This window comes from Panthera uncia, chromosome D2 (assembly GCF_023721935.1).
Source record: "Panthera uncia isolate 11264 chromosome D2, Puncia_PCG_1.0, whole genome shotgun sequence".
Taxonomy (NCBI): Eukaryota; Metazoa; Chordata; class Mammalia; order Carnivora; family Felidae; genus Panthera; species Panthera uncia.
This window is the reverse complement of record NC_064818.1, coordinates 50,726,139-50,741,679: the sequence shown is the minus strand read 5'-3', so window position 1 is coordinate 50,741,679 and position 15,541 is coordinate 50,726,139. Positions and strand designations below refer to the sequence as shown.

Genomic DNA, 15,541 nt, shown 5'->3' with positions numbered 1-15,541 from the left:
TATTTTAGGAAGATTAATTTGGAAGGATGGACTGACAGAAGAGAATGAAATTAGAGAAACCAATCAAAAGGCTCCTTTAGCCATATGGTATGATAGGGGAGTGACAACAAAGTCAGGTGTTATAAAGACTGTGGAAAGGAAGCTACAGATATAAGATATCAAAATGGAAACTGCTTGGATTTGGTCAGTGGACTGGAGATAGGGCTACGAAGCAGAAAGTTAAAGGTAATCCTAAGAATGTAGGATATAAACCGAGTAGATGGGAAAATGATAGTAGCAATCAGAGGTATAGAGAAATTATAATATTATAAAATATAAATAAATTTAGGTTTCAAATTGAGGAAAAGACTAGTTTGATTTCAGAAATCCTGAGTGTGAAATCACAAGTGGTCACATAAGGAGAAGGGTCAAGCTGCAACGGCAGGACTGCTTTTGAGGATAGAATAGGGCAAAAGATGTAGATCTAACCATAAAAGGCACACAGCTGATAGCTGGAAATCATTAGGGAAAAAGTATAAAGAGAGGAATCAAGGGCCTGGGACTAAATCTTGAAATTTAAGTCTAATAATCTTCACCAACAGTTATTGATTGTAGCAAAAAACGGGAAGTAACTAATTTCTAATCAACAACAGACTGGTTAATAAATTGTTCTAATTCCATATGTAGAATGGTATGCAGATTTCTCCATACTTATAAAAAGGTGGGTGTAGTTCTAATATGCTTCCTTTTAGGGGGAAAAAAAATGTATGTGTGTGGGAGAACAAATTTATTTTTTCTTGCACATGCACAAAGAAAGTCTAGAATATATTACATAACTAATATAAATGGCTACCTGGGGAAGTGAGGGGGAACCTGGGCAAATGGACAGGAGTAAGAAGATGACTTTTCACTATATAGTTTTTTTTTATAGATTTTCTTATTTTTAAGCCTTGAGAATATTACTTGTCCAAAATAATTTTTAAAACTCCTAACAGAAATCTAATAGATCTTCACATTAAAAGTATTATCACTGAATAGGGTAAAATACTGAACCTGCATCACTGTCACTGCTCCATAAGTCACAGCTGTCCAATAGATAGAGCCAACCATTATTCCCGCTGCAGCAAATGGACACGCTTTTGAGATCAGTCTATCTGCAAGATCCAAGACGTAAACAACTGGACCTATAATAAAAGAAAGTAATATTTCAAAACAAGACAGATATTTAAAAAATGAGTTGTTCAATATTTCCCAATGATCTAAAATGTTGTTATGAAGTTGGATGTTCTGATGCTTTAGAGGTAACTGTTATAAATGTGATGGGAACCTAGATTTGAATAAACTTAGAATTTCTCAGTTGTCTTGATGAATAGCTAAGTTCTGCTTCCTAAATTCTAGGAAATAGCTTCTTCAAATTTTTATCTTTATCAGTAAATCAAATAAAGCCTCAAACGCAGCTGCTTCTTATGAAAAAAATAGTTCTCTTACTTATTTTATTCACACTGGCTACTGCAGAATGAAATGGCCATTTCAGAACAGTTCCTGCCCATAATTATATTCTCTAGTACTTGGTAAAAATATCACTTCTTTGACTTCACTCATTACTTCCTTGGTGCAGTATGTGAAGGTAACCAATGCTATTTTCTTGTAGTTATAAGAAGTCAATCTATCTTACGTTGATGTTTCAATATGCAACATTTAGTTGAGTATTATTCTCTACAAACATTTCCCCCCCAAGTTTTTATTTAAATTCTATTTAGTTAACATATAGTGTACTATTAGTTTCAGGAGAATTTAGTAATTCATCACTTACATGTAACGCCCATCTAACAAACTTCTTTAATGATCACCATGCCAGTTTTTAGGACATTCCAACAGCTGTATGTGTCAATTATACTTCTATTATTAAATGCTTACTGTGAAATTTGGCTACTACCTTTCTCTGTAAGTTATTTAGAATAGGTATATTTGGAGGTATTCTAGACTGCTTTTAAGCCCAATACAATTTAGCTCCAGAATTTTTCAGAATAGTGAAAGGGTCTCAGGACTGAATTAGAACAAGGCCTAAAGAACTGAGTATCTAAGTTTAATCAAAGAAATATAAAACCTTGATTTAGTAATCATATTTGTTGAATACCCTCCACATACAAACTATCACTTGAGACATTTTCTTAGAAATGTATAAGAATTATTACCTACCTTCTGAGGGCTTACAATCTATGAGGACGCTGTAGAATGTAAAAAATTATTTTTATTGTAGAAAGAAATTAACATAGCAATATGAGATAAATTAAACACGTATGAACAAGCATCGATCTATAGAGCCTTGATCAATACTTCCCCTGATCGTTAGAGCCAGTAACATTACTAGTCACTGTAAGAGAGACCCCACTGTGAAGTAGAAAGAACATTGGGAGCCACATTAAAGGACCTATGATTTCAATTTAGTGTATTTACTATCTCCTCTAACAATAGTTAGCACTTCTTAAGTCTACATGATACCAGCTGCTGTGCCCCAGGCATTACATGCATCATTATTCAATCTTATAATGTATAGTTTTATCCTTAAGATATACAAATTTGCTAGGTTAAGTTTAAAACTCCCTCAGAAGGCACAACAGAAGTCATTTTAGTGAGTCACCAAAGATCTGTCAAATGCTGGTACTAAAAGTTAAAGACCATAAAGTATATATAAAACCTCCACACTTCAACTTTCATATTCTCTACTGATAATCCTTTAATCAAAAATTGAAGCCACAAAAGAACAAGTCCAGACTCTCCACAGCACATGCAGCCACCACCAACATCACACCTATCTGATGTCAATCCCTCCACTGACATACCAGATCCCATCTCTTGCCAACTCAAAGCCACAGCTCCAGCAACTGTTTCCTACATCATTTCCTCTCTACTCTTTGTTGGAATGTTTCCAATCAGACATATTGTTGTTTCTTCTATCTTAAAAAAAACCAAATTCTTGTCTTGATCTTTCTTCCCCCACTGCTTGATCTTTGCTCCCTTTACAAAATTCCTCAAAAGACTCATCTGTTTTCACTCTCCTTCAATTCTCCTCTTGACTCCACTCCACCAAAATTGCTCATAATGGTCACTAACAACCTATGAACAGCTGAATGCAAAAGGGAGGACTATTTGGCCTAACAGAAGTATCTGACATGGATATTCCCTTCTTCTTCCTCATATATGGTTCTTCGTTGTACTTCTAGGACATCATCATCTTTTGGTGTTCTTTCTATCACCAGTCATTAAATTTTCAGTCTTCTTTCTTGGTTCCTCCTCCTCTTCTTGACCTCAGTGAAACCCACCCTGCCAATTTCTACCTCATGATACTCTCTATTTACTCTGCATTATTTTTCTTTTTTCCAAAGCGCTTACCACCTAACATACTCTAATTTACTCATTCTATTTCCACCTGTGAGAATAGGGGCTGGGAAACTATGGGCTAGGCCAAACCCAGCTGGCTGCTTTTGTAAATAAGGTTTTATATGGAACATGCCACATGCAAAAGCCTAAAATATTTACTGTCTGGTTTATAACAGAAAAAGTCTGCTGACTTTTGAACTAGAATATATGCTCCAAAGGGAAAAATAACACTTTTGTTTTGCTCATTGATGAATCCCAATTCCTATGATTCTAAATATTTGAATTCTCTACTAAGGTACTTCTGTAAAACTATGTCATGAAAATCTTTCTGTACCAAGCCCAAGTTAACTATAGGGCTATTCCGAGTCAGAATCAAAATTGGTAAGGAAAGAAGGTATTTTGCATGCTTCCAATGTAACTCCTTCTTCCCTCTTTTCAACAGGGTACATCCATTAGTAGATAGGATGAAGCAATATAATTCCTAACATGGTAGTCAATCACTATCACTTTTATCTATCATGAGCATGGACAATTTAGAGATGTTTGAATTGTCTTCCTTTAAAGATTTCAGAAGGTTCAATTTTCTTCCTGAATCCACGGGTGTGAATTCTTTTTGTACAAGCAAAAACAAACAAAAAATCCACTTACTTCTGGAAATTTTCTACTCATTCCTTGGGTCATATACAAAAGATGTGCCAGATTACATGAAGACACTGGCTGTGTTTCATAGTCCTTATTTCCAGTTTTTCTGAAATAATCTTGTCTAATCTTTTGTCTTTATTTTTCCTAAAACTCTCCATGCTCTTCCAGATAGACTAGTCCAAGAATAGTTTAATAAAGATAAATGCCTAATAGTAAACATACCAACAGAACAGTAAATTGCCATGCAGGGGAGGTATTTCTTAAAGATTATCTAGGCAAGCTATTTAGTGAGTAAGAACAATTACTGAATTTCTCTGGATGACAGTCCCTGAGTCACTCTTCTTACTAGGAAGCTTACCATATGCTACTATCTCATAACTTGGGATCGAAAGAGAAGTTACTAGATTCTTCTGTCAGATTATAGCACAGAGAGTAGTGGGAAGTGAGGAAAGGCAAGACTAGCCATTTACAACCTCAATTCTAATGAAGAGGAAGAAGAGTAAATGCACATCACATAAGTTAAATACCTAAGGGCATAAAAAGACTTCAATATTTTAAAAGGCATTTTGAATTTTTAATGTCTCAGTGGGCTTCACCACTTACTTTTCTTTTTTTTTTTTTTTCACCACTTACTTTTCAATGTACTGTATTTACACAATGGATGGCAATTGAAGAAGCTCTGTATAAATGTAAGTTTTGAAAACCCAATAATTTAAAGGGCACTAGGGAAGCTCGCAATTAAGAGAGAATCTATTGCGAATTCTTTTGTAAAATAAAGAAGCTTTTGTAAAGAAAATAACTACACCCTAGTATTCTGGATAAATTCAAATTTTCACATTTCAGATATGAATGACATCAAACAGCAAGCTGAGACCTAATGGAGAAACTCTTAAGTCCATGTCTACTGAAAAATAAGTAATCAGTTTTATCTGGAAGACACTGCAAAAGGAGATTTGTTGCACCAGTGATTTAAATTCAAATTCATGTATGCATGGTGTTAAAGGTACATCTCGGAAGATAAGAAATTAATGACTGAAAGGCAGAAAATATTTAGGGCTCAACATCTATGGGCACTGCTCACTGTAATACCCAGAATTCCCATGGCCTTTCTCTGGGACAGAAAAGTATCCTTAAAAAAAAAAAACAACCTCTGACCAATTCTTGAGAAATAATTTCTACATGTTGCCAGAATGCTATAAAGTTTCTAACACAGAACACAATTTAATGAGAAAAAATAGATGTTTCACAAGATAACCTTGTATAAATTCCTGAGAAGATAATAGCTTTACTGAACTCCAAAGTTTCTGTTAAGTGGCCAATAGTTCATAAAAGAGATTTAATAAGACAGACTGTTTGCAAAAGCTATTCAAGTTTCCAGGTTTTTGTTGTTGTTGTTTTTGTTGTTTTGCTCTGCATTGAACTAGTTTTGATCTAGACCCAACTTAAATGCCAACTTGCTAAGCCTAAACAACCTCACCTTCAGCTTCAGAACCATCCAGAACTGCAGATTTTGGAGGCCACCAAGAGTCCAACAATATAGTCCTAAACTCTCCTTGCTCCAAGTCTTCTTTTTGTTATGTTCTATTTCTGGAATGTCCTGTCCCTACTTTAAGTCTATATGAAACCCAACTTCCCAATGAAAACTAATCTAACCTGACAGAGGTTGACTAATTGCTCTACCCCACCCTGTTCATGTCCCATGAGGCTTCCTTTAATACTATCCCATAAAATGCACTTACCCCTTTGCTTGTACATAATGTTAGTACTTTATGTTCTTGTTCAATGTTTGTTCAGTTGTCTCAATATCCTTATGTCTGTCCATGTCAGCATCATCATAGATTGAAAACTCCCAGGGGGCAGGGGCCAAGTCTGTTTAACTCGTTTTGTACAGTGCCTAGGATAGAACCATGTACAGATAGGTGCTTAAAAAAAATGCTTTTGATGATGATTGGTATCACTCTCAGGGACTCTGTAGGCCACAGCTATCTCAGCACATGGTACTTGGCAGTACATTAGGGCACTTTGGCCTGTTGCATAGGATATTAAAATATAATGGCATAGGATCTAGCTGCAGCACTCTGTGGCAAGTATTTGACTCAATCCATTGTTAAAAAAGGTCCTTTAATAGGGGTGCCTGGCTGGCTCAGTGAGTGGAGCGTGCAACTCTTGATCTTGAGGTTGTGGGTTCAAGTCCCACGCTGGGTGTAAAGATTACTTAAAAATAAAATCTTAAAAAAAAAAGTATATGGTCTCAAGTCAACAAATGTGGATTTTATTGAAGACATGAAGTAATACCACAACAACCATCTCAGAAGTTAAAAGTATATGGAACTCCTGATGGGACAGTAAAGAAGTTTAACTCTTTCTCCAGCATTCATCACTGTTTTAAACATTAGACTTCAGAGGCCAGGTTCAAGAGCCTCAGAAAGCTTATGTAAATGTCATCTTTGATTGCTCTGCTGGTAGGGTGAGGTTTTACCAATTTTATGCAGGAATAAATATCCTACAAACTCAGGCTATCAATTATTTTGCTTAGTAACAAGAAGTTAGACATTAAATTGTAAACAGGTAAGAATATGTTGTTGGGCAATTTTTTAGACAACCAAACTAGTAATAATTGGCCCCAAATCCTCAAAACAAAACAAAACAATGCTGAGGAATAAAAGATCCAGAGTCAAAGCAGATGAGTACCATTCCTCTGTGTGTGTGTGTACATATATACATGTAGCATAATACCATGTGTGTGTGTATATATATATATGTAGCATAATACCATGAATAGTAACTAAAGATCATAGTAATTCTTAATTACATAGTCTATGCCAAAAGAAAGCTTAAATTTATCCTCATAAGAGAATAGCCCATAGAATTCATTCATGGGCTATAAAGTCAACTACTAAGTACCTATTAAGCACCTACTGTACACATAGCATTCTACTTTGCATTAAAATAAATGTAAATGAAATTTATACACCAGCCTCTGCCTCCAAGGAGCCTCCAATCTAGTTAAGGACAACCAATAAATACACATTAAACAACTGAAGAACTTTAAGGAAAATTTAGTATATGTACATTAGTATGCACAGACTTTACAGATACGTGAATGAAATTTCAAGTAAACATTATAGGGGGATGAGGATTCAGAGTTTTTCAATTGATATATACATGTGTATTTTACTAATTAACAGAAGTGAATCTTAGACTTAGAAGTCTATGATCTGAAAAGGGGCATTCTAAAAGACCTTCTAACTGGGGCAAAAGACTTTTTCTTCAACAGGTTTATATAGTTTTAAAAAGCTAGTATACCAGTAATATCAGGGTTAGTTGACAGAAACCCTGACTAGGGTTCAAAGATGCTGACACCCTTATAGGAAGGAAGTTCCTGATGACAGACATGCTAAATGAAAATGAAATTTCAGGAAAATTAATCTTATAATAGATTATTTAAAGTCAATAAACTAGAATAGAATCTGCCAAGATTTTGTATCCAAACCAAATGCAAAGAAAAAGTAACAATCCAGAGAAAGTAACAATCCAGAGAAACTTAATATAAAGAGACAGCTGAATTAGGAAAAGATCAAGAAACATCAGAGAAAATGCAATGTGGTTTTTTTTTGAGAGAACAATGACTAAGGTATTAAATTCTTTGAATTTCAAAATAAAATGTTGAAAAAGTTCTTTAAGGTGTGATAAAAGAAGCACCACCATCAATTATCATTAGTTAATACATAAAAACAGATGGCAATATTGATTATGCATATACTATGCCAAAAATTACTAATGAGAAAACTACTTTTTAGAGAATAACAAAAGGTTATCATAAGATTCAGGTAACTATAACCCTGAGGAAAGTCAACCTGATATTACTATTTCATTTTCTTCTTCCCTTTATATGAGAAGCTCATATTAGGCTTCTTAGAGCCAACAGAACAATGTGGTCATAAGAATTTGGTAGGGTCTATTGTGTGAATTTGTACAAATTGGTATCCCTGGACCTCAATTTCTGTATCTGTTCAGTAAGGCTATTAACTACCTCAGAATTTATGTGAAAATCAAGATAATGCATTTGAAGTCTTAATATAGTGCTTAGTATTACGTAGTAACAACCAACGTCAGCTATTAGTTCTTTCAAAAATGGCAAACTAAGTTAGATATGAGAACTTAGAGATAGGAGGTATAATCCAAGACAGATGTATGAGGAAAAATTTATGGCATAAGGTTCTAGTATAAAAATAAGACTCCTTCAGGAAATTCTCAAGTAAGAAATAAAGGACAGATGTGCTTCAAGGTCTGGGACAAGGTTGGGGGAGGACAATTCACAGAGCCAGGAAATCTGGGAATGAAGATGGAGATGGAGGATATAAGGCTTACAGAATTTAGATCTATAATGAGTATTTTTTTTTTTTTTTAATGAACTCATCCATGGTTCAACCAACACTGGGACTTATATATTTTTAATTTTTTTAATTTTTTTTTTCAACGTTTTTTATTTATTTTTGGGACAGAGACAGACAGAGCATGAACGGGGGAGGGGCAGAGAGAGGGAGACACAGAATCGGAAACAGGCTCCAGGCTCCGAGCCATCAGCCCAGAGCCCGACGCGGGGCTCGAACTCACGGATCGCGAGATCGTGACCTGGCTGAAGTCGGACGCTTAACCGACTGCGCCACCCAGGCGCCCCAATTTTTTTAAATTAACTTTATTTACTTACATATTTTGAAAGAGAGAGGGGAGAGAGAGAATACCAAGCAGGCTTTGCACTGCCAGCGCAGAGCCTGATGGCAGGCTTGAACTCAAAAACCATGAGATAGTGACCTGAGCCAGAGTTGGACACTTAACTGAGCCACCCATGTGCCCCAGTAATTACTTAAAAAACATTTTTTAAACTTTTATTCATTTTTTGAGGAACAGAGAGAACATAAGTGGGGGAGGGGCAGAGAGAGGGAGACCCAGAATCCAAAGCAGGCTCCATGATCCGAGCTGTCAGCACAGAACCCAATGCGGGACTCGAACCCATGAGTTGTGAGATCATGACCTGAGCTGAAGTTGGACGGTTAACCGACCGAGCCACCTGGGCACACTGAGTAATTACTTTAAAAAAAAAAAAAAAAAAGATTCTGTAATTATGTTTTGGACCTATAATTCAGCTATATGTATTTATATGCAGTGTGCACCCAGAAAGTCTCACTCTGTTCAAGATGCTTCTTAAAAAAAAAAAAAAAAAAAAAAAGAAAAAAAAAGATGCTTCTTAAAACTCATCTACTTTTAAATCTTCGGTAACAAGACGGGAAGTGATTTGCATCCAGTAAATGCAAAGAAACCCTATTTTGAAGGTATCCTAGTCATTTGCCTCATAAGAGGGTATATAAATGAGAGCCAAAGACCACCTAATGAGTACAAAGTATAACTACAAACTTTGAGAACAGGAAGTATTCAAAGACTGAATCACTATGGAATGGAATTTTTGTTTTTAAATTCATTTTGATACAAAAGCAAAGTAACTTGGATACAAAAGCAAAGTAAAAATAAACACTTCTCTAATGGCTAAGTGTAAACATTACTAAGAAACTTATTAATATGAAGTACCTGAATTCTTAAGTCTATAGACTGGTTTTCAAGTAGTGAAATAAGCCAACAATATATTTTATGAGAGCATTTGGAAAAGTAACAGGTTGAATTCATGTGAATAATACAGGGCCACATGTGGTTATAGGAAAACAATGTCCCTATTAGAGAGTAACTGATAGCTTAGGAAATATTAGAAATTGAAATTACCATAAAATTGAAGCCTTGAAAAAATTTGAAAACACTAATGCTTATTTTATAGCACCCTTTTGCAATCTATAGCATTCTTACTTGCTTTACAATGGTTCAGCCATCTTATAAAGACATATAAATTAAAACTATGAGATTATCTTTCCTTACCTAACAGATTGGCTAAAATTTTAGTTTGTCAACACATTCTATTGGCAAAGCAGTGAGCAAACAGTACACTACGGGTGAATATATAAGTGGTATTAATACCTACAGAGAGGAATTTGGCAATATCTAGCAAAAGTATACATCCAATTCACCCTTTGACTCAGCATTCCTTTCTCAGTTCATCTTTCCATAAATATTCCAAACTAATAAATGAAGAAATAAAGAATTGCAGTATCATTCTTCTGTATCACCTAAAAAAATAATAGATCTAGAGGCAATGAATGAAAAAATTACCAATCTTTGCTAAAACCAGTAGGTAGAAGCTGATAGGGAACCTAATCAGATGCATCGGGTTGATAATACCTGTATGCACCGATTATAGTTTTACCATAAAAAGGACTACACGTTTTTTTTCAGATTTATTGAGATATTTTTGGCATACAACAAACTCAAGGCATACAATGTGATGATTTGATATACATATATATTTAAAAAAATTTTAATATTTTTTGAGAGATAGTCAGAGACACAGTGTGAGTGGGGAGGGGCAGAAAGAGAGACACAGAATCCAAAGCAGACTCCAGGTTCTGAGCTGTCAGCATGGTGCCCAATGCGAGGCTCAAACCCATGGACTGTGAGATCATGGCCTGAGCCGAAGTCAGACACTTAACCGACTGAGCCACCCAGGTGCCCCTGATATACATATATATTACCAAAATAAGGTTAATACCTCAATCCTTTTTTTTTTTTTTTTAATTTATTTTTGAGAGAAAGAGAGACAGAGTGAGGGGGAGGGGCAGAGAGTGAGGGAGACAAAGAATCCCAAGCAGGCTCCAGGCTCTAAGTTGTCAGTACAGAGCCCAATGGGGGGCTTGAACCCACCAACCGTGAGATCATGACCTGAGCCGAAGTCAGATGCTCAACCGACTGAGCCACCCGGCCGCCGCTCAGTCCTCTTAATTACCATTTTTGTGTTGGTAACATTAAGATCCACTCTCCTAACTGTAGTTAATCATAGTCACCGTACTGTGTATTAGATCCCTGGAACCTACTCATCTACTAGATGAAATTTTGTACCTTTTGGCCAACACCTCCAAATATCCCTTACCCTTAGGCAATCACCATTCTACTATTTCTATGAATTTGGCTATTTTAGATTCTACAGGTAAGTGACAACATACAGTACTTGTCTTTGTAACTTATTTCATTTAGCATAATGCCTTAAAGATTTATCCATGCTGCTGCAAAAGGCAGGATCTCCTTTTTTAAACAGCTGAATATTTCACTGTATGTATGTGTGCGTATATATCTGACTTTTAAAAAATTCTTTCATCTCGTGATAGACACTTAGGTTGTTTCCAAGTCTTGGCTACTATGAACAAAGTTGTGGTGAACATGGGGGTGTAGGTATCTCTTTGAGACCCTGATTTCATTTCCTTCAGATATCTGCTTAGAAGTAGGGTTGTTGGATCAATGGTAGTTCCATTTTTTATTTTTTGAGGACTCCACATTGTTTTCCAGAGTGTCCACACCAATTTACATTCCCATCAACAGTGCAATGCATAGGAGTTCTCTTTTTTTTTGATAATAGCCATTTTAACAGGTGTGAGCTAACATCTCATTGTGGTTCTGATTTACATTTCCCTGATGATCAGAGATGCTGAACATCTTTTCATGCATTGGTTGTATGTCATCTTTGGAAAAGTCTGTTCAGGCCTTTTGCGCATTTTAAAATCAGATTGTTATTTTGCTATTGAATTGTATGGGTTCCTTATATACTTTGGATATTAACCCCATATCAGATAGATGATTTGCAAATATTTTCTCCTATTCCATAGGCAATTGCCTTTTCATTTTGCTGATTGTTTCTTTTGGAGTGCAGAATCTTTTCAGTTTGATACAGTCCCACTTGTTTATTTTTGCTTTTGTTACTTGCACTTTTGGGATCATATCCAAAAATCATTACCAAGACCAATGTCAAGGAAGCTTCCCCCTATGTTTTCTTCTAGAAGTTTTATAGTTTCACACTAAAGCCTTTACTTAAATACATTTTAAATTAATTTTTATGGTGGTATTAGTAAGACGGGGTCTAATTTCATTCTTTTGCATGTGAATATCAAGTTTTCTCAACACCATTTATTAAAGAGACTATTCTTTCCCCATTGAGTATTCTTGGCTCCTCTGTCAAATATTAGTTGAACATCGTTTATTTCTGGGGTCTCAATTCTGTTCCAAGAGGCCTATGTGTCTCTCTCTATGACAGTACCATATTGTTTTGATTACCACAGCTTCATAATAAAGTTTGAAATCAGGAAATGTGGCGCTTCCTTCTTTGTTCTACTCAGGATTGCTTTGGGCATTTGGGGTCTTTTGTGGTTCCATACAAATTCTAAGATTATTTTTTCTACTTCTGCAAAAAAGGCAACTGGGATTTTGGCAGGGATCTCTACTGAGATAATTATAATCATGATTTTTATCTTTCATTCTATTAATGTGGTGATTTGCACTGATTTACAGATGCTGAACTATCTCAAGGATAAATCCCATTGGGCCATGGTGTTTGATCCTTTTAATGTGCTGTTGAATTTGGTTTGCTAGCATTTTGTTGAGAATTTCTGCATCTATATTCAGCAGAATACTGGCTTGTGGTTTTCCTTTCTTGTAAGCCTTATATGGCTTTGATATCAGTGCTCATAAAATGAATTTGGGAATTTCTCTCCTTTTCAATTTTTGGAACAGTTCAAGAAGGACTGGCATTGATTCTTCCTTACATGTTTGGTAGAATTCACCAGTGAAACGATTTGGCCCTGGGTTTTTCTGTTGGGGGGTTTATAATCTCCTTGCTGTTGACCTCTTCACATTTTCTATTTCTTCATGATTTGGTCTTGTTAGATGGTATGTTTCTAGGAATTTAACCTTTACTTCTAGGTTATCCAATTTGTTGGCTACAATTGTTCATAGAAGTCTGTCAGGATTCTTTGTATTCCTGACATGTCAGCTGTAATATGTCCTCTTTGAAAGACAACTACACATTATATGCCTCAGGTTGTGATGTAGTAAGAAGGACACAGGAGTATGAAATATTCTTGCAAAAAAAAAAAATCGTATTTAACTTCACCGATGAGATCTAACCACCATTATAAGAAATGTAAGGGATACAGCAACATATTACCCAAGTACTCTTGGGCCATAATAATAAAATCCATAAAATGGGAAATTCTATGATGATAAATTATTTTTTTTATTTAATGAAGAAATTACAAGGGAAAAGCTAAAATACTGGGGTTTACAAGTCACACTAGGCCTTAGGTCTATACAAAGCTGGAGAGCTGACTCTAAGGGTTATATGAACCATGAGTGAAAGGGTAAGCCAGAAAAATCCACATGACAACAAAGTGAGCCAACAAAGAAAACTATCTTATCTTCAAGAAGAAAAGTAGGGGCGCCCGGGTGGCTTGGTCAGTTGAGCGTCTGACTCTTGGTTTCAGCTCAGGTCATGATCTCCTGGTTCGTGGGTTTGAGTCCCGCATCAGGCTCTGTGCTGACTGTATGGAGCCTGCTTGGGACTCTGTCTCTCTCTCTGCCCTTCTCTAGCTTGCTCACTCTCTCAAAAATAAATACATTAAAAATTTTTTTTGAAAAAAGAAAAGTATGATAAGGACAGTTTCTTCTAAAAATCTGTAACCATAGTCAACTGAAATGCAGATTTCAGGTTAGAAATCTGTCTGTGCTAAGGGAGAAATCCCAAATGCAAATCCTTTCTGGAGTTCTTTCACCTTCAGGATATCCAGTCCACAAATATGAACATAAATGTGCACCTAATTCCCACACTCAAGAGAAATGAAGCATCATGAACAAGAACCAGAAGAAAACAACAGTTTAGGTTACCAAAGACTTTAGATAATGGAATTATCAACCCAAACATAAAAAACTATAAAATAAAATACAAAGTAACTTATAAATGAACAAAAAACATGAGACTATAAACAATCACCAGGTGCATTTAAAAAAAAACTAGAACTTACAGAAAACAAAACCCCTTGCAGATTATGAAGAGAGAATTTAAGAACTGGGTAACAGTTAAGAAGAAATTATAATGCTGCAGCACAGAGACCAAAAGACGAAAATCCATAAAAGAAAATAGAAATGTCTAACATAACTCTAATCAGAGTTCTAGAAGAATGGGCAGAAAAAAAGCATAGGGGTGCCTGGATGGCTTCGTCAATTAAACTTGCAACTTTGGCTCGGTCATGAGCTCATGGTTCGTGGGTTCTAACCCCACACTGGGCTCTGTGCTAACAGCTCAGAGCCTGGAGCCTGCTTCAGATTCTGTGTCTCCCTCCCTCTCTCTCTCTGCCCCTCCCCTGTTCATACTCTCTCTCAAAAATAAATAAAACATTAAAAAAAAAATTAAAAAAAAGAGGGGCACCTGGGTGGCTCAGTCCATTAAGCATCTGACTTCTGCTCAGGTCATGATCTTGCGGTTTGAGTTTGAACCATGTGTTGGGCTCTGTGCTGACAGCTCAAAGCCTGGAGCCTGCTTCAGATTCTGGGTCTCCTCTTCTCTCTGTCCCTCCCCTGCTCATACTCTCTCTCTCAAAAAATGAATAAACATTTAAAAAAATTAAAAAAAAAGAAAAAAGCATAAAACCTAAAATTTAGTATGCGGGGACCCAGTTAAGGGTCAAACTCTTGATTTTGGCTCAGGTCATGATCTCATGGTCTGTGAGTTCAAATGCTGCATCAGGCTCTGTGCTGTCAGCAAGGAGGCTGCTTGGCATTCTCGTTCTTTACCTCTCTCTCTGCCCCTCCCCTGCTTGCTCTCTCAAAATAAATAAACTTAAAAAAAAACTGCTACAGGGGAAAATACAGTATCAGAGGGAAAAACACTTCAATCCGGAAGATGGCCAAGAAAAGGGAGAAGGGAAAAGTAGAACAAATGGAACACACAAAATGTGACAGTAAAAACCCAACTCTATCAGTATCACAAGAAGTGTAAAAACACAGAACTGAAAATAAAAGGATAAGGAAAGATAAACAGGCAAATACAACATCATCAAAAAAAAGCTGATATATAGGAGGAAAAGAGTAACTTTACAGTGGAAAAACCTGACAAACACCATCTTAGCCAGATGACCAAGGTCAGTATCACCAGTGATAAGTAACGTTGATGGTATTTGTCTTTGCTATGATATGATGAAAATGGCACTTCTCTGTGGTCTTGTTCCCTATAACACATAACCTCAACAGACAATGGGAAAAACATCAAACAGATCTGAATTGGGGGACATTCTACAAAACATCTGACCATTACTTCTCAAATGTGTCAAGGTCATCAAAAACAAGGAAAAGTCTGAGAAACTGTTACAACCAAGAGAAGCCTACGGAGACATGACTAAATGTAGTGTGGTATCCTGGAACAGAATGAAGATATTAGGTAAAATTAAGGAAATCTGAATAAAATATGGACTTTAAATTAATAACAATGTAGCAATATTGGTTAATTATAACGAATGTACCACAATAAGACATTAATAATAGAGGAAACTGGATGTGGGATGTATGGGAACTCTGCTATTTTTATAATTTTTCTATAAACCAGAAACTGTCCTAAAAG

The 15,541-nt window shown here is 35.9% G+C and overlaps 1 protein-coding gene across 1 annotated transcript in view; it reads right to left on the bottom strand.

Moving 5' to 3' along the window:
• Nucleotides 1-15,541, bottom strand: part of MARCHF5 (membrane associated ring-CH-type finger 5) — a 55,335-nt gene that overhangs the window by 9,451 nt on the left and 30,343 nt on the right. The window contains exon 3 of the mRNA XM_049646402.1: nucleotides 1,033-1,163. Coding sequence (XP_049502359.1) covers nucleotides 1,033-1,163 — 131 coding nt within the window. The remainder of the gene's footprint in view (nucleotides 1-1,032; nucleotides 1,164-15,541) is intronic.